Genomic DNA, 20432 nt, shown 5'->3' with positions numbered 1-20432 from the left:
ATTTCTGGCTTTTTAAATTGAAAATGGAATTTCACTTGAATTTAAAGATAAACCGCTTCAACAAAATCTCTAAAATCATTAATTTTTATTTCATATTTTTTTCGAAAACTTAAATTTTTTTTATTCATTTTTCATCCTCTTGCCATAGAGATGAAAGTTCTACCATATTTCACATTTTCGGGTAGCACACATTTAGAATTTCTTTCAATTCCTCATCATCAATGATATAATTATTTTCTTTATTTAATTTAAAATTATTCTGTTGCATTAATAACTTGTCACAAGGTTAATTTTTTAAACGTGTTCTTACTTTCGACTTTCATTCCTTCAAATTCTTTTGACTTCAACATGCTTTCAATTTTAGCTTCATAATTTTTCAAATTATCAACAGCATTGTTAGTTTGAATAATTAATTTATCTACACTTACTATAGTGACTTTGTAAAGCTTCTGAAAGGTAAGAGCTCCTGCAGAATGTTGATCATTAGTGCTAAATCATTAAGAAATTCCAGATTTAAAAATCAGTTTAATAATTCTGAATATTTAACTTCTGATTCAAAATGTTTGCACAAAGTGGGATAATTCCTCCAAACCACATATTGCAGTCTGCAAGCTTGCAGATGATCTTGGGGCGAGCACACGACCAATCTTTACAATGCACAAAGTTTTTCAGCAATCATTCTTAAATCACATTGGTGATTTGGTGATTACAGCAAAAGTATGGGCAGGATTTCTATTCAGTGTAATTCTTCAGTGGGGCAAAGGAAATAGTTAACTTTAATTTCTCTAAAACTCAGCCATGTCTTGTTTCGTCAAAATTATTTTTTTTGCACCCAATTCCTTTGTTAATGCACAAGAGTATCCAATCAAATTTCTCAGACAAGTATGCCCCTTAACAAATACCTGCTGTGAATGCTATATAACTTCTGCATTACTTCTTTAACCAGCGACTCCATTATTTATCCTGAAATAGAAGTCAAGCTTACAGATCTGTAATTACTCATTTCACCCTTTGATCCCCTATGGCTACTGAGAGATTTGCATATTTCCAATCTTTAAGGATATCTACTGAATCTAAGGATGCCCTCATAATTATGGCCAAAGATTTTCTTACTTCTTTTGCTGCTGCTTATAATAATTTTATGTTGCAGAACACGAAAATTACATTAAAATTTGTTGATTGGCTCTTGTTTTCGAATTACAGCTGGGATCTCATATTATCAACTATGGCTCTTGGTAAAATGCATGCAACACCGCAGTTTCAGTACCACCATGCTCTTATCAAGTGATCGGCAACTGTCGCCTCAAATGAGTCTTCAACTCTGTTGCATAATCCTTGAATAGGCTGGGCGATCTGTTCTCAGTTAATGGTTGTTCTCTGTGAAATTCCTACTTTATGTGCTGGTTGTCATTTAAGATTAATATACCCCTCAATTGTTTGAATAGTGCGTAACTTTTGTTACGAATGCAGAGAAGTCATTTTAGCTTCAAGAAAGCGTCCCTTAACTCAAGCCATAAAAAGGCCCCTGATTCTTGTTGTTGTTATTTGGTTTTAAGGAGCATTAGCAGCTAAGGCCATATTGCTCCGGGGATATGTGGTGGCTATTGCCTGACCTTTCCGCATCTTCCGTATTTGGTGGCGACGGGCTCGAACCCCGGTCTAATCAAGAAGCGTGTCCTACTTCTTGTACTTGGGGTTTAAAGTAGGTGACCAGGACAAGAACTGGGGCCCACACACATATGCTGCACTACCTGTTCATCAGGTTGGAGACTAGGTACCTGCGCGGTGATCTGATTGAGGTGTATAAGGCCTTGAATTGGTTGAGCACGCTCAATTCTGATGGGATCCTTCCACTTGTTCAGATTACGAACCTAAGGGGGCATAAATTCAAATTAAGAAAAGACAGATGTAGAATAGATGTGCGGAAATTTGCCTTTAGCCAGTGGTTAATTGCTGGAACAAACTTCCATCTGTCGTTGTGGAAGTTGATAGGTTAAATAAATTTAAGGAGGAACTGGACAGGCATTTGAAGGGAATGGTGTTATTTTTTTTATTTTTTATTTTTTGGCTGATGCTTCATAATACACTTGCTTTCTTGCATCACATGCCGCCACCACCGCCGCCGCCACCACCACCAATGAATATCGATTTGATATACATAAAAGTACAGCAGCCGTCTATGTATAGGGATCCACTATTTTGTCCAAACCTTTATCCTTCTGAACCACATAAGATGATGGAAAGTGAGATTAATGACCTCATCAAGGATCTCGAAGTGTCAAAGAATAAGGCAGAGCTTTTGCCCTAGAGGCTACAACAGTGGAATCTTCTAGATCATTTTGTGAAAGTGACAACATCTCGTACTTGAAATAAAGACTATGATAAATTCTATCAAACAGAAGGTGAACTCACTGTTTGTAAGGATGTTGATGGTCTAATGGCAGCAATGAACATGAGGCACATTCCCGAAGAATGGAGACTATAGATGCTTCTAAGGTTAATCTTAAGGCTGTGTTATTACACAATGGAAATATGCTGTCTTCAATATCTCTTGCATATGCCGTCCACAAAAAAGAAACATACGCAAACATGGAAACATCCTCTTAGGTGTGCACTATCAGAAATAGGAGTGGCAAATATGTGGTGATTTAAAGGTAATTGCCATTTTATTAGGACTACAAAAGGGTTACACTAAATACTGTTGCTTTCTCTGTGAGAGGTGGGATAATCATGTCAAGGAGATGGTTGAGAGAGAGAAGAGGAGTTGGCCTCAACAAAAAACATTAACATCTGGAATGAAAAATGTAGCATTTGAACCTCTGGTAGGTCCAAATAAGGTTTTGCTTCCACCACTCCACATCAAACTGGGTCTCATGAAAACTTTCACGAAGGCTTTGGAAATGAACAGTCCTGCATTCACATACTTGCAAGAGAAATTTAAGACTTAATACAGAGAAGATTAAGGTGGTAGACGTTTTCATTGGTCCACAAATAAGGCAACTTTTCAAAGACAAACATTTAGTATTAGTAATGGCCATATGGTGCAAGGAAGCCTTGCACCATATGGCCATTCCACCACCTTTTGCTGGTGCAGCATATGGCTTATATGCTGCACCAGCAAAAAATTAAAAAAAAAAAATAAATAAGAGAAAATGAAATGGACAACCTAAGCATTTCTCTCCTGCCGTAGGCAATTATCCAGCGAACCTTTAAATATCCCCAAACTGTCAGCCTCTACCACCCATGTAGATAACTTATTCCAGTAATTTAGAACTTGTTGGTTAAAATAAAACTTCCTGCAATCCAGTCTAAACATCTCCCCCGTAACTTGAAATTATGATGTGTTCAAAATGTGTCCTTAGTGATAGAGCGTGGAAAGCCTTTCGAAATGTTTCGACTGGTTTTCTAGAAAATGCTAAAGCCAGCAACTACGGGCAGCTTGTGGAAGATCTCATTACTTCTTATGAAAAACTGGGCTGCACGATATGTCACTGAAAATGCATTTCTTCCTGCCAAACTATGGTGCCTTCAATGATGAACATGGTGAGTGCTTCTATCAAGACATTGCACGATGGAACAAAGATACAAAAGCAAATCAAGTGCCACCATGTTAGCAGATTACTGTTGGATGGTGAAAAGGGATGCTCCTGAAGCTGAATACAAGCAAAAGGCAAAAAGGTCGCCTGTTTGATAGAGTTACATCCATAGCAACATCTTGTTGCCGTATAAATAAATAAAAAAAAAACAAACTACTTTTTCAAAAACGAGCCAATTTTAAGCACTATTTTCGTTTACACCCCAAAATAATTAAAGTAAACTTACTTTCGTGCCTCTAATAAGATATGACCCAAAATTTGTTGTTCAGTGTAATCAGATAAATTTTATCAACCCCAGTTATCTTGCTTACTTTTGGCTTCAACAATTTCTCTTCCACCTTGTTCTCTGTTATCACAAAATCATATAGCTTCCTGTTATAACCTAGTATACTTGGGGTTTTCCTATCCTTAAAAACTTCTTCACACATGACAATAGATACAAAATATTATTTGTTAGCAACCTCAACAGGACCATCAATAGTTAGGTAATTTATATCTAGTGGTCCAATGTAGTTTATTCCATCACAAAAGTGACAGCTATGTTTTAATGCAACAAAATGGAAGGTCTTACACTTGGGGGAATAACAACCCCCAAATAACTTACACACTTGGTAAAGGTTGAATTAAAAATAACAGATGAAGATGGGGATCTAGGAGTTATGATATGAAGTTTTCTGAGCAGTCTAAACAGATGGCCAGGAAAACTCAGTGTCCTATTGATGATTTATCAAACAATATCCTGTAGAGATAGGGAGATCATAAACCCACTGTATAAGGCAATTGTAAGACTGCATTTGGAATGCAGTATCCAAGTATACAGAGACCTTATTTGAAAAAAAAGACATTGAGCTTCTTGAAAAGTTCCAAAGAAGGGCAAATCGCATGGTGAAATCGGCAAAAAGGACGACTGTATGAGAAAAGGCCTTGACTATATAAGCTACAGAGCTTGACAGACAAAATTCCAAAGGGGAGAGAGGTTTAAACTAGATTGTAGCATGTTTTCTTTTAGTAATAGTATTCACCATATAGTGAAAGGAAATAACAGGCTTTAGCTCCACTGGCAAAAAAAAAAAAAAAAAAAACCCTCAACTAGATAAGAAAATGAAAATTATATGCTTCCCCCTTGCACAGTAACTACCCAGTTGATCTTTGAATTTATTCAAACTGTCAACCTCAACCACCACCGAGGGCAACTTGTTCCAGCAATCGACTAGCTGGCTGAAAGAAAACTTCCTACAATCTAATCTAAACCTCAACCCTTGTATTTTGAATTTATGACTCCTAGTTCTGGAATTCTTTATAACAGTGAGAATTCCACCTTCATTCATTTTACTATTCCCTCAGAGCCTTATAAACCTCGGTCAGGTCACCTCTGAGTTGCCCAGCTCTGTAGCCCACATAAGTCTTTCCTCATACTGTTGTCTTTCTACATATCTCACTATTCAAGTTACTTTTCTTTGGACCTTTTCAAGAAGTTCAATGTCTTTTAACAGATGATGTCTTATACAGTGGGTGCCTCCGTAGCCAGGTGGGCAGGAGCAACAGTGCGTTGCACACGCTTTTTGATTAGACCGGGGTTTGAGCCCATGACCACCAAATATGGAGGATGCGGAAAGGTCAGGGAATGACCACCGCATATCCCCGGAGCAATATGGTCTTAGTTGTTAATGCTCCTAAAAACCAAAAATAACAAAAAAGTAACAAACAGAGAGAGAGAGAGAGATTATTACCTGAAATTTTGGATGAGCAGCAATATTTGGATGTGTAATATTCACAGAACTAAAAATGCTCGATTCTTCGTATGGAATTCGTGTAGGATAAAGGCAATTTGCATCCTCCGGAGGGAACAAAATCCATCGTTTCCTGTAAATGGAATTAGAATTCTAAGCATACTAAAAATAATCCAGAGAAATAATATAACTGTGAATACAGCAAAAGTACTGTTATAATGAACTTTTTAGCAATGAATGAACCATATGTAATGAAACTTTGTTCTAATGAAAATTGCAAAAAATTATTTAAAAATATCATTATTCATATAAATTAATTCTGCTGCACTTTAGGTGTGTTAGCTTATTTACATAATGCACCTATTGTGTTCACCACACATGTGAATCCAAATGTATTAACTTGGCTCCAAGTAGTTGAATTTTCACAAAATTTTACATTTGGTCCTGTTAAAAAGGTGCCTTGAGTCATCCCAAATTTTATTAAAATCAAACCACTACAACAGTTATTTCTTTGTCCATCTATTTGCATACAATAACTCAACTTCCAGTGGATGGATTTTCATGAAGTTTTATATTTTACTCTTCTACAATGATCTCTTGAATCTTAACAAATATCATTAAAAATTCTGGCATTTATTATTATTATTTTTTTCATACACATCACACAAGCTATATTCATATGTTGTATATTGTAGCTGGAGCACTGGATATATGTATTTTGTCATGTGGTGGATAGAGGAATGAATGGACAATGTGGGCAGATCCGTAAAAATTAAATGTTCTTGGTTCACCCATAAAAGTCATTCCTTTTTGCTTTTTTTTTTTTTGTTATATAAATCACGAATTATTACTTTTTGCTAATGTAATAATGTAATACATTAACTAACTTATTTAATACATATAACTAGTAATTTCTACTTTATTTTACTCAAATATTGATTTTTAAAAGTAGTAATAAATAAATAAAAATGACAAAATACAAGACCTACAAAAGTAAAAATATCTTTTAATTTTATTTGGGAGAAATATCACAGAAATACAGTATAGTATATACAATTTATTGTTACTTTTCATATCTTCAATGCTTATCTGTTTTTCTAGTATTAAAAAAAGGAACGCAATTATTCAGAAAGGTGGCAAATGTAGTAAATGGTGTGATGACAAATTATTTTACCACATCTTTTTAAACGTATTTCCCCCCCCCCCCCATACAGCCTATACAGTGCCAGTCAATTTTTCAATACAGTTTTTCTTTCATAGTAAAAGGCAGAGGTAAGCCTTTAAAATAATTTCTTATATTCAATTTTTTGTTAAAACTATTTCATTAAAAACAACACTTAAAAAGAACTAATAAGGAGTGGGAAGTGGAAATTTAGGTTTAACAATGGTAAAGGCAAGGTATTCTCTGAGCAGTGCAGACAGGCTATTAGAACAGCTCACGGGGTTCTGTCAGTGATATACAGGAATTCTGCCAGCAGGGACAAGGATAAACTCAGACTACCCAATTACACTCACTAGGAAGTCTGAATAAATTTAAAGAAGGTTTCGATAAATTATTGGAAGGAATAGAGAAATGAAGTAAATTTTTTTTTTTTTGGCTAGTGCTACATTAGCTTTGCTGCTCCCTCACATTTTGTTGCCACCACTAAAAGGAATACTAAAAATCTAGTATTTGTAATTTGATTTCTTTTATTTCACATGTACAGTACAAATTAAACACTGACCTTCCAGACAACTGAGCAACCAAGTTGCATCCATACGTGTCCTGGTGGCAAGGAGTATATGCACCTTTACTTCCTATCCACAGGGTACTGTCAAATCCACTTCGCTCTTGAAACCCAAATGGACTCCAGTCTACTGCCTAGCTGTTTAAATAACAAAAAATAAGATATACCTAAGCTCTAATCTAAATTCAGTTATTCCTTGAGTTACATACACTATTAGTGAACTGTGAAAATAATGCAACATTTCTGATTTATACTCTGGACTACATTAATGAAGGAATTTTAATGCTATGATATACAAGAATTTTGCCAGAAGGGCCAAGCAGTAATGAGGTGTATTTATTTAATAATATTATTATTTTTTTTTACAGGTTCAATTCTTTGTATTAACCTTTTATAAATCTTTTTAATTACAGGACATAAAAGATTAATCAAAAATGTTTATTAAAAGAATTTTATGCCATTTACTTCATAAGAAGTATTTTGAGGAATGTGTTCAGATACTGCAAGAGTAACAATCTTTTAACTGCTAATTACTACTTTTGCTGTAGGTTTCACATGACTGGTGGTGTGCTATTGATGCTAAATTTAAATACAGATATAGATTTTAAAAAACTTTCCTGATTTTAGGATCTTGTCCTTTTATCTGTTTTATAGCCAGCAGGATGTAAACTGCATGGACAATGCAATGGTCTTAAGTCTCCTTGAGCTTACTTGAACAAACAGAACAAACTTGCCTTTGTAATAATTTGCCCTGGTATTGCACTACTTTCAACAGATAGCTTTTAAACCTGACTCATATACTGCATGGCAGCTCACATCAAACAACTTCTTTAAAATTGTTCTATCAGCATATTATTAATTGAGACTATCTGCTATATGATGAGGGACCAATTGGTCCCAAAAACAGGCTGTCATAGTAGTTGCATATTTTTAAACACATGGCCAATTAACCTTTTGGTGAGGATTTCTGTTGAAAGTAGTGCATTATCAAGGCAACTTATTGCAAAAAAAAAGTTTGTTCTGCTGTGAGAATTAAGACAATTGCATTATCTATGCATTTTAAATCCTGCTGGCCACAAAACCAGATTAAAGTTGGAAACAAATTGAAGACAGTCCTGCAAGCATCTTATAAATAAAGAAAGTCCTTTTTTTTTACATGTATTCTTAAAGACAAATGTGATAGTTTGATATGATGGCTGGATTGCCTTCTTAATATTTTTGGATTGTAAAATGTTGATTTCTTTTTTGTAAAATGCACCAAGTTTACTGTATGTGGAACTTTGTACCCTTCCATCATATTATTTAAACGAGTCATGTTGCTTTGCAAACATGCTTTTCCACCTTTAGTACAATGCTGTTCAAATGAAAGTTTAACATTTCATCTAACTCTAAAGAATTTAAAAGGATAGAGGAAGATGATATACTTGATTAACAGTAATATTAATAACTCGTGGTTGTCTAGCAAGACTAAAGTTAAATGTGTGGGAATTTTGTAATATTAATTTGTAGACCAATTTGCTGCAGGTAACTTGACAATTCAATATTCTTCTGAAATAATTAAGGGAAATTCTTATTTCCCTTGTTTGTGAATGAAATTTCTTTGGTAATAAAAATATCATCTACATATGAAAAAAATTTTTAACATCAAGACACCAATATTTAAGAAAATAACACTGTTGATATAGATCTACCTTCACAACACCTACTTTCATACCTTGAACATAAGAATCAGTAAGGTTTTGAAAAAAATTTCTTTGGGTCATAATCAATCAGTTAAAGAATGGACAGAAGAAAATCAGAATTATAATAAGTGTGAAGCACCTGTAGCAATTGTTTCATTCATATTGAATTAAAAATTAGCTAATGTAAAAAAAATATTAAGTGAAGTGCATTTTGTTTTCTCCAAGCATTAAAAATTCTGGTTACTAACTAGTTTAAACAGGTAACTATATATCTTTGGAAAGATCTAATGAACAGATTCCGATCTATATTCCATATATTAAAAATCTGATTGGCTTGTTAGTTTGCTTGTTATTTGGTTTTTAAGAGCATTAGCAACTAAGGCCATATTGCTCCGGTATATGTGGTGGTCATTCCCTGATCTTTCCGCATCCTCCGTATTTGGTGGTGACGGGCTCGAACCCCGGTCTAATCCAGAAGCGTGTGCTACGCACTGCTGCTCCTGCCCACCCGGCTATGGAAGCGCCTCTCTGATTGGCAAGATATGGCATTAGTATTTTGCTAATCTTGACCGAAAGCTGGCATCTCACATTCTAGCTGCATACTCAAAAGGAACATGATACACTGAAGCAGTAACTACTATTGAAACCACCATTACTCCATTATATTTACCTTCATCAGCATTAGTAGAGGCATTTGATGCAAGAAAGCAAACTTATGCAGCATCAGCCAAAAAAAAATAAAATAAAATAAAATAAATAAATTCATTAAGAGCATCGGAACCTGTATCTGTCCCTTGATCACATCCGCAACTCTGCTTGTTCGTCAGAATGTCTAGTAAAAGTAAGGAAGGGAAATGACATAAGTGATTGACCCCTGACTGATCATCAGAGAGACCCAGCAATCTATCCTACCCTCTAAAGATAAGTTAAGTTCTTTTGTACTTATGAACATGGGTAAAAAAAAATTGTTGTAAAATTTATATTCTGTTGCTGAAAAGGTGCATCAATAATGCATTTATATCATCTGACCCCATATTTCTATTTATCTTTAAATTTTTTTTTATTTACATAGCTTCTTAAATTTTTCATTGATAAAATTGCTTGTTCCCTCTATAACTTCAAAATTTTTTTACAGTAATATCATAAAAGCATCCATAAGCACGTTTAGCATTATGATATTTCCATTTTCTATGTTTGCAATATTTCTCCCCCACCTTTATTTCAAATAATCCTCCTGTCTCCTGACAAATTTCACCATAGCTGCAGGTGCTTTGTAAATAACCAACAAAATTGACAGAATTGTGCTGGAGAAAATGCATCCTCAGAAAATTACCAATTTTGTTTATAAGGTTGAAAAGCACATTAGGTACATATTCTCATGGGTTTTCTTTCCTTTTCCTTAAGTTTTTTTGGATTGCAAATTCTTATTGCTCTACACATTAATGACTTTGATGATATTGAGAAATAATAAAGTGTCCAATCAAAACATTATGACCACCCCCCCATGTTTTAGCAATTGGCCATTCCTCCCAGCCTGGTGGTATATGCATCATGGTGAGGATCTGTAGATGTGATACTGCTGGTTCATGGCATGTGGTTCATATTTGAGAAAGGTTAATTAAGAAAAGACAGATGTAGAACAGATGTGCAGAAATTTGCCTTTAGCCAATGGGTGGTTAATTGCTGGAACAAACTTCCATCTGTTGTTGTGGAAGTTGATAGGTTAAATAAATTTAAGGAGGAACTGGACAGGCATTTGAAAGGAATGGTGAGATTTTTTTTTTTTTTTTGGCTGATGCTGCATAAGCTCATACACTTGCTTTCTTGCATCACATGCCACTACCACTACTACTACTACTACATTGTTGAGAAGGCTAAGTCCCACCCTGGGTTATCCTTCCTTCTCAAAGCTTCTCTCTTTTTCTTTCTACATATCCTAGCTGTGGCAATCAGTTTTTCCGTGTAGTGTTCACTATTCACTCTGCTATTCTACTGCAAACATATCACCCTGCTTGTCTCTTCTACTCTACACTCGTCATCATGCCATTCCTCATTTTGACAGTTACCAACTACATACCAACTAAGAAATATTGTTCAAGGTTTAGGCCTAAATGGATGTCAGATGAACTAATGAGACATATGACAGAGAAGAAAAATGCATGGGATACATTTGATTTTTATAAATAACTTCAAAGTGAATAGGTAGAAAGTGAATGTCAAATTTCTCAATCTTTATAGGCAGATGACGTAAAGCCTGGTCAATAATCAATGCCAAGTAGTTCTCCTTTGGGATGACTCGAACAGGCTTCGCAGATGGTCAGAAAAGTGATAACAATATTTTAATGCAGCAGAATGCAAGGTCATACACCCGAGAAATAGCAATTCCCAAAATAACTTAACTTGGTGGAATTGAATTAAAATCAGTAGAGGATGAAAGGGGCCTGGGTTTTATGATACAAGCAGATAAAAAATTTCTGAGCAATGTAGACAGGCAGCCTGAAAAGTCCGCAATGTCTTATCAGTGATTAATTGAACAATATATTGTAGAGATAGGGAGATCATAATACTGTTGCACAAGACAGTTGTAAGGACACACTTGGAACAGTGTGTCCAAGTATTGTTGTTATTATTTAGAAGCATTAGCAACTAAGGCCTATTGCACTGGGGATAGGCGGTGGTCATCCCCTGACCTTTCACACATCCTCCTTCGTCACGGGTTCGAACTCCGGTCTAATCATGAAGCATGTGCTACGCACTGCTGCTCCTGCCCACGGAGGCGCCATGTCCAAGTATGGAGGCATCTAAAAAAGGAAAGTGAGCTTCTTTATTCTTGGAAGGGTCCAAAGATGAGCAATGCACATGTGGAGATCTTTAAAAGAGTGAGCGTACAAGAAAGACTTGTGGGTTGCTCTGCAACCCACAAAAGTCTTTCTTAGCAACTAGGCACCTTGGAGGAGACCTGAGTGAGGTCTAGAAGGCTTTGAGAGGGGGATAGTAAAATGAATGAAGGCAAAATTTTCACTGTTATAAAATGATTCCAGAACTGCAGCCAAAAATTTTAGGGGAGAAGAGGTTTAGAGTGGATTGCAAGTTTTTCTTTTAGCCAATGATTTGTTGATTACTGGAATAAGTTACCTCCACACGTAGTTGAGGCTGACAACTCAGAAATTTCAAAGGTCATCTGGATATTCCAATAAGTGTTTTTTTTATATACTGTTTTTTTTTTCTATTTATATCTATCTATCTATCTATCTATCTATCTATCTATCTATCTTTACATTTCTATTGTTATTTATTAATTATTCTTTTACTATTACTGTGTTTATTTTTTTTGTGACTGGTGTGGCAAAGCCTGTGGCTTCCTTGCTTTAATACTAATGTAATAGTTTGTCAACTACCATATGATATTAAGAGTAGGAGACCGGCAGAATTACTTAACAAGTACAGGTCACTGTTGAACAAAAGCCGAGAATTAGGGTTGAATTTGAAAGTGTCTGCAATTCTGCCCAGACACGATAGGAGGGAGTATATGATGAGAGCCTTGTCGATCAATTCGGCCCTGGAAAGATTGTGCAAGGCTCAAGGGGTACAATTTTTTTCAGCCTGGACTGTACTTGTTAACAGGAGAGATTGCTTCTACAGGGATGGGATACACTTAAATAGAAAGGGTGCAAGAATATTTGCTGATGCTATCGAGGCAGTGTTAGGTGGGTCGGAAAACTGCTAGCTTGGGAGGAGACAAAGACCAATAGACTGATAGCCACTGGCAGAGGTGAAAGAGATTCTTGCACTGCTTCTATTAGAATGAGCACAAGCCTGAAAAACAAGATGCATGATATTTCAGAGACTGCTGGGAGCCATTGCGGTACAAGTAAACACATGGGTTGTGTTAGGGTAGCTAAGAATAGAAACAGGTGCAGGTATACTTGCGTGTACACCAATGCTAGGAGTTTAGTAAATAAATTTGATGAATTTGAGGTATTGCTCAAAACATCAAAGGCAGATATTGTTGGGATATCAGAGACGTGGTGTCACACAGATATAAGGATGCAGAACTGGAATTTGGGGAGTACGTCTACAGAAAGGATAGACAGGATACGAAGGGGGAGGGGCTATGCTATTAGTTAAGAAACACATAAAAACCAAGGAAGTGAAGCCAGTCGACATCGCTGGACAGCGCAGTGTTGAGTCAGTTTGGTGTGACATAAGCATTGGGAGATCAAAATTGAGAGTAGGAGTGTGCTATAGGCCTAATGACTCTGATGAGTATAATAAGAAACTGTACAGGGAAATAGTGGGCCAGTAAATCAGAGAGTCTTATAATGGGAGATTTTAATTTCCCAGATATTGACTGGAATTTGGGTGCTGGTCACTCACACACTAGCAGGGCTTTTGTGGATTTATTGGATGATTGTTTTCTACATCGGCATGTTCGGGAGGCAACAGAGGGAGTAATACTCTTGATTTGATTATCAGCAGTGATTCTTCATGCATTAAGAATCTGCAGATAAATGAACCACTAGGTGGCAGTGATCACAGTGTGCTGAAGTGGGATTTACTCAAAGAGGTAACTACCATTAGGGGTAAAGGGAAGGGTTATTGCTTCCGTAAAGGCGACTACGATGGACTGAGACAGTATTTCAATTCTATACAGTGGGACCAACTGATGATGTTACCAACAGCAAATTCAAAATGGGAAGTATTCAGAAAACTTATCTTGGAAGCTACTAGGCTTTACATACCAACAAAGAAATATTGTTCAAGGTTTAGGCCAAAATGGATGTCAGATGTACTAATGAGGCATATGGCAGAGAAGAAAAATGCATGGGATACTTACAAATTAACACATGACACAGAAGCCTATGATAGATACAAGTTGATATGCAACCAAATTACAAAGGAGGGTAGGCAGGCGAAGGCAGATTACAAGAAATCCTTGGCAAGGGATGCAAAGAAAAACAGCAAAGAGTTCTTTACTTATGTAAACTCTAGAAGGAAGGGGATGAATCAGATTGGTCCACTTGATATTGATGGGTCAACTGTTGATGATCCTGCTCAGATAGCTAACAAACTAAATGAATATTCTGCATCGACATTCACACATGAGGAGTTATTCAGCGAGGGGAATGCCAGAGGTGTATTCAACTCTAGCAGTAAGCTACAGAATCTTGAAATAACTGGGGGTAAAGTGGAGGAGAAACTGTTGAAGATAAACACAAGAAAGGCACCTGGGGTGGATGGGATATATCCAGTTATATTAAAGGAGGCAGCAAAGGAAGTAAGCAAACCTTTAGCCATAATTATGAGAGCTTCCTTGGACTCAGGGGAGGTACCCATAGACTGGAAATGTGCAAATGTGACCCCAATTCACAAAGGAGGATCAAAGGCTGACACAAGTAATTACAGACCTGTGAGCTTAACTTCTGTTCCAGGAAAATTAATGGCGGCACTGGTTAAAGAAGCACTGCAGGATCATTTAGACAAGACTTCAGTTATAGCTCGGACACAGCATGGTTCTATTAAGGGGAAGTCTTGCCTAACCAATTTGATTGGATACTATGATGCAGTCACAAAAGAACTGGATGCAGGGAATAGCTTTGATATTATATACTTGGATCTTAGAAAGGCTTTTGATACTGTTGCACATGGAAGACTGCTACACAAATTGGAGCAGTGTGACATTGGAGGCAAATTGCTGCTATGGATAAAGGGGTGGTTGAGGGGGAGAAGACAGAGAGTGGTAATCAATGGACACTGCTCATCGTGGACTAATGTTATTAGTGGAGTCCCTCAGGGCTCAGTGTTGGGTCCATTATTGTTTTCTGTATTTATAAATGATATTGATGATGGTATATATCAAGCTTAATGTCCAAGTTTGCAGATGATACAAAGGTTGGCAAGGTTGTCAAGGACACTACTGACACTATGCTACTGCAACAGGATCTGGAAATGTTGAGCAGATGGACTGAGAGGTGGCAAATGAAGTTTAACATTGACAAATGTAAAGTACTACACATGGGAAACAGCAACCCCAGAGCAACGTATCAACTCTGTGGTACTACACTCGTGTGTAGTACCACAGAGTGGTAGAGAATGAAAGGGACTTGGGGGTGGTTGTGCAGGCAGATATGAAGTTCTCTGAGCAGTGCAGACGGGCTGCAAGAGTAGCTCATGGAGTATTGTCAATGATATACAGGAATTTTTCCAGCAGGGATAAGGAGGTGATTATTCCCTTGTATAAGGCAATGGTCAGGCCACACCTAGAGTACTGTATACAGGTCTGGAGGCCTCATTTCAAGAAGGATGTAGAGCTGCTGGAACGAGTACAGAGAAGGGCAACAAGATTAGTGAATGGAACAAAGGGGTGCTCTTACGAAGAAAGGCTTAAGTTTTGCAAATTACAGTGTCTGGAGACTAGGCACCAGCGAGGTGATCTGATAGAGGTGTATAAAGTCTTGAATGGTTTGAGCATGCTCAATGCTGATGGGATTCTTCCTCTAGCTCAGACAAATCATCTGAGAGGGCATAAATTCAAATTGAGAAAAGACAGATGTAGGATAGACATGCGGAAATTTGCCTTTAGCCAGCGGGTGGTTGGTTGGTGGAACAGACTTCCATCCCTTGTAGTGGAGGTTGATAGCCTAAATAAGTTTAAGGCTCAGCTGGACAGGTATTTTGAATGAACAGAGGGGTGAAGTGGAAGTGGGTTTTTTTTTTTTTTTTTAGCTGATGCTGCATAAGCTTGCTTTCTTGCATCAAATGCCTCTACTAATGCTAATGATATTCCAACTTGAGAGGCTATGTTTAATTCTTATTTGATGACTTTTCCAAATAATGCTTTCAATAAAAGAGATCAATTTGTCATTTGTTGATGTGCAAGATCTCCCACACTTTGCACATCATCATCATGAAAGATATCACATTCATCATCGGAACACCTGTACAATTGAAGTATCTAACCTTCTGAAAGAGCATTTTAATTTTATAGAATCATTACTGATTCTATAAAATATAATGGTCTCAGAGGCAGAATTCTTTATTTAAATGATAGCTGTTTTAATCAACATCTTTAACTAAGATGTTTATCTTAGATTACATTTTTTTTTTTTTTTGGTGTAAATGCAATTTTATTTTTGTGCATTCACAATCAAAACATACCTATGTAAAAAATCCTAGCTATTCTAGTTTATGACATAAAAGGTTTTCTTATTCAATGTTCTAATATTTGCAGCCCTGAAACTTCCTGATCCTACCTTGTAGGCACAGAAATAGTTTCAGAAGCATCATTCCAGAAGTATAGTTGGAATTACAAGAAATATTTCAAATGAATGTTTATTTTTATTACTTTTACCTGTAATATTTCAGGTTTGCCAGTCAATGTGTCAGACATATAATTATAACTGGAATAACACCAGTATTCTGTACAAGAATATGGATGTAAAGGGTTTGATGATGATTCTTCTACATCTCCATCAAGCCAATCTAAGAACTCTGTCAGGGTAGCATTAACATAATTTGCATCACCTTCCCACCTTGGACCTAATAACAAATATGAAAGTTAAACATGGTCAATTCAAATATAGTCATATACAGAAATAGTATGAAAGAGTGTCTTCTAAGCATGATATGTAGTATGGGTGCTATTATATAAAGAAAATTAAGTAATCTTTTTATGATGAGAGAAACACATCCAAAGTGTCATCCATTAAATATTATCAATTTATTAGAGAAACTTTCAAAAACAGAGTACATCACCTGCCTTTTATGTAGCTACACATTTTCTCATCTACTTCACAAACAAGATCTGAGATCTGCTGATGTTCCAATATCAGTTGTTATAATGTTACATGAAAAGCAAGGTGTCACGGCAAAGAGCTTCTGTCTTGTACCTCACTGGCTTGTATCTTATCTTACATGGAAAGAGCAGGAAGAGAGTAAGAAAATGTGTAGAAAATATCTTTCCAGGAAATTTTTCTGAACATTCAGATCAGGATATTACTGAAGGTAAATGTATATAAAAAATTCATTGTGCAAGGAATATAAAAAGGATCAAATACTGGCTACCTGGCACTCCATACAAAAACATCATTATCCCATGCACCAGAGAACCATGGAAACAGCAACTAAAATGGAATCAACCTTACTTGACAACCTTAATCAGGCAACAAAGATTAATCTGATGGTTAAGATGGTTACACGACAGATTTCAACCCAATGCTTTTGGGAGCTTCTTTTCAGGTGGTTTCCACCCACAGCAGTATGATCACTGCCCTAGTTTCCTAGAAGCTTTGGCTGTCCCCAAATATTTATTTACCTACAACTTGCTCAACAAAGTCCAAGAATAGATGCTGACCTGAAAAAGTTTCTCAAGAATATAAGATAGTCAAGTCCTGAGTGTGGCAGAATAATGGCTGTTCTATGACTCTGGACCATCCTGTTGCTGATAGACCATATTTAAATGTGATTTCCTGTGAAAGCCTCAAGCAATTTTAACAGCCAACATGCCATAACATCATTCATGAACTCACATAATCTTCTGTCATGTGCATATAACCAACCTTATAAACTAAGTATCATTAATGCTTTCACTGTACTAGGATTATAAGGACTTCCAGCACTATTCCTGCTACTTTCCTGGTTAGCATACCCAAATAGGGTAGTTCAAAGAATGTACAAAAATTCTGGTCCATATCCCTACCCTGTATCTTTCCAATGACCTCTCTAACCCTTTTCCCATTCAATTAGTATATTCTCTGAACTTTATAGGCCCATTCCATGACACTGGCAAAAACTTCTGCACCTCCTCTGTTCAAGTGAATCCTATCTTTACTAAAGAAATTCCTTCTGCCAACTAGGACTTATAAACTTAATGCCACACTAAAAAAAAAATTCTCACAGAAGCCCTGCAAAGTCTCTTGGATACATGTTAATCAACAATGCTCTCTCATCATATAATCCTCCTGTTATGTCTGTCTAGGTAGGATTGCAGACACAATAACATTGACCTACCTCAAAGAATTTTTCCAGAATGACCATATTCCCAGTTCTCCCTCACTAAAATTACCTTCACCTGGAAAGTAGAATTTCCTACAATAAGTCTTGCAGAGTCTCCTGTTTTTCCAGTACATTAATCTGTGGCCACACGTTCCCATAAGAATAAACAACACATCCATCAGTAAACTTAAGAACTAATATCAGAAACGTTAATTTTAACACTGGGCAGATATATTGTTTTTGTTCCATCTTTTTTCATTACAAAAAACATTCTCAGTTCCCTGATAAGTTGAGTCTAGTTAAATTACCCATATTTGGAATCAAAGCAATTGGCATCAGATGAGTCACTGATCCATCTCTAGGTACATTTCTTTAAGAGAGACCAACACTTAGTAACATGGCACTGGTCACTTTTGTACTTGAAACAGCTGTATATCAATTTATGTACAAAATGGTTGGGTGGGGGAAGAGATGTATATTTCATCTGTAATGCTATTAAAAAACACTGACTCATATTTATAAAATGCCTTTATTAAAATAAAATATGTGTACCCGAGTGGGCAGGAGTGGGAGTGCAGTAGCACACGCTCTTTGAGTAGATCGGGGTTCAAGCCCCTGACTGCTGAATACGGTCGATCTGCCAATTCGCACTGGACCAGCGTGGCAGATTATGGTCCATTTCCCTCAGCATAAATTGTTGAGGAGGCTTCCATCCTGAAGTGGGTTGATAATGGCTGCACTTTACTTTTTTTTTTTTTTTTACCAACTGTATATTAAAATAAAATAAATAGTGTATAACAAGAATAAAATACAATAAAATTTCATTGTATTTTTTCATCATGATACTTTTGTATTTTTTATCATGATGAAAAAAAAATCACTAAAAACCATTAACACAGTAGCTTTCAGCAGCAGCAGCTGCCTTCATCAGCAATAATGGTTCCAGGTTATCCAACAATTTATATAACACGTCTCAGCAGGTCTGCAACACGAATTATGGCATCTGCGCACGGTCCACTTCTCGTGCATTGGAACCGGAAATTGGATGAGCCACTCTAAATTGGTCGTCTCTCCTTAGGATAAGGGCTTTAAAGAGTGGATGGATGCGACAGCCCTTATCCCTATTAAGACTGTAGCGTTCAGACGAACATTTTCTTAAACTCTCTAGCCATTTCTGGTTCTGGATTCAATGAGATATATATATATATATATATATATATATATATATATATATATATATATATTAATAATTAGTCATAAAATTGCGATTTTTTTTAAACATTCAAATACATTTCATTTAAGAATCTCATTTTTAAAATGTGCTCAGGTTAAACTGGTGTGCATGTGTCCACCACTAAGATGCTGATAAGTTGTAATAAAAGTACATAATTTCCTGACTGATTTAATTTTGTCAATATTAAATAACATAAGCAAGTAGGAGTAATTAAATTACCCTTTACTACTGTTTTAAATTTCTCTATCTAGCCAATTCTACAGTGCATATTGCAATTCTCATTAAAATGTTCATTTCAACTAATTTTTGTGCTCTCTTGTTTCTTCTGACTGAAAGCTGAATGATTAAAATTTTCCCAGTTAAATTTTTGAAGCTGGCAGGTTGAGACATAAGGACATAAATTGCTGTAATAAAAGAAATGAGGCAGTTTTTTTTTTTTTTTTAAATCAGATAGTCCACATGTAGTGATTTAAAGATTTCTCAAAGAGGAAAAAATGGCATGTGTTAAATCAGCAAAAATTTTGGAACTTATAGAAAAGCAGTGACATTCAGATTTTCATAGCATTTGGTCGGATTTTTTGATAAGTGCAAATGTAACTTGTGTCAGTACAATGGTGCACTTCAAAGATTGATTTGTCTCTTTTATGAGACAATAAATTGGATTCCTTTAATGTGATTTCCACTACATAATTTCAATTAATTTTTATGTTTATTAAGAAATTTATGATATATTATTCGGAAACTAGAATTATACTTTTGTATCATGTGTACGATTTCAGAGATCCTTACTTACAGATAAATGTTAAAAAGAAAAAACAATTTAGTCTAAATTCAATACCTTCAGTGTAATTTATGCGATCTAAGTGAAACTTGAATGTCAAATCACCACAGCATTCAGCCCACTCGCTAATTGTCCTTGGAACACCATGCCACAAAGGCAATGTATCTTTGAATACTGTAGGAAATTTCAGTTGATTGAGTATTAAATCCTTTAGCATGGCAGGTTCAGGTGGAATTTTAACTGCTGAACAACTTTCATCTTGAAATTCAGCCATCTAGTAAAAATATAAGCATAATAAAAGCAAATTATATTTATCAGCTTATTTCACTATTTTCTAGTGCCCTATTAGTATCATTTTCTGAGAAACTGTAGTTATATGTTAAAAGTAAAAATTTTTTTGAAAATGAGGGTGCATGTACCAGAAAAGAAATTATTAAAAAAAAAAAAAATAAATAAAAACAATAACAATACAGGTAATAGAAATTAATTAAAATCTACTAATAACTGAATAATAAATGAAAAACAACACAATAAGGAAAACTGAGACCACAATAAGGAAGATTGAGACCACAATATTCCAAATTATGTCTCAATCATCAGAGAAACAATGATATCGTTTTCACACAAGTCCTATAAATCACTGACAGGACACTATGTGCTTTCCTGGCCATTTGTTTACAATAAATGG

At 35.8% G+C, this 20432-nt stretch overlaps 1 protein-coding gene across 1 annotated transcript in view; it reads right to left on the bottom strand.

Annotated features, from left to right (window-relative positions):
• The window catches only part of HSPBAP1 (HSPB1 associated protein 1), a 55601-nt gene that overhangs the window by 18178 nt on the left and 16991 nt on the right, over positions 1-20432 (bottom strand). Inside the window, exons 2-5 of the mRNA XM_090387857.1 lie at positions 19802-20018; positions 16087-16274; positions 7051-7187; positions 5327-5459 (exon numbers count right to left, since the gene is read on the bottom strand). Coding sequence (XP_090243983.1) covers positions 5327-5459; positions 7051-7187; positions 16087-16274; positions 19802-20018 — 675 coding nt within the window. The remainder of the gene's footprint in view (positions 1-5326; positions 5460-7050; positions 7188-16086; positions 16275-19801; positions 20019-20432) is intronic.

This window comes from Mastigoproctus giganteus, chromosome 13, assembly GCF_048544385.1.
Source record: "Mastigoproctus giganteus isolate SK-2022 chromosome 13, ASM4854438v1, whole genome shotgun sequence".
NCBI classification, from domain to species: Eukaryota; Metazoa; Arthropoda; class Arachnida; order Uropygi; family Thelyphonidae; genus Mastigoproctus; species Mastigoproctus giganteus.
The sequence above is the reverse complement of the archived record's forward strand: the minus strand, read 5'-3'. Positions and strand labels throughout refer to the sequence as shown.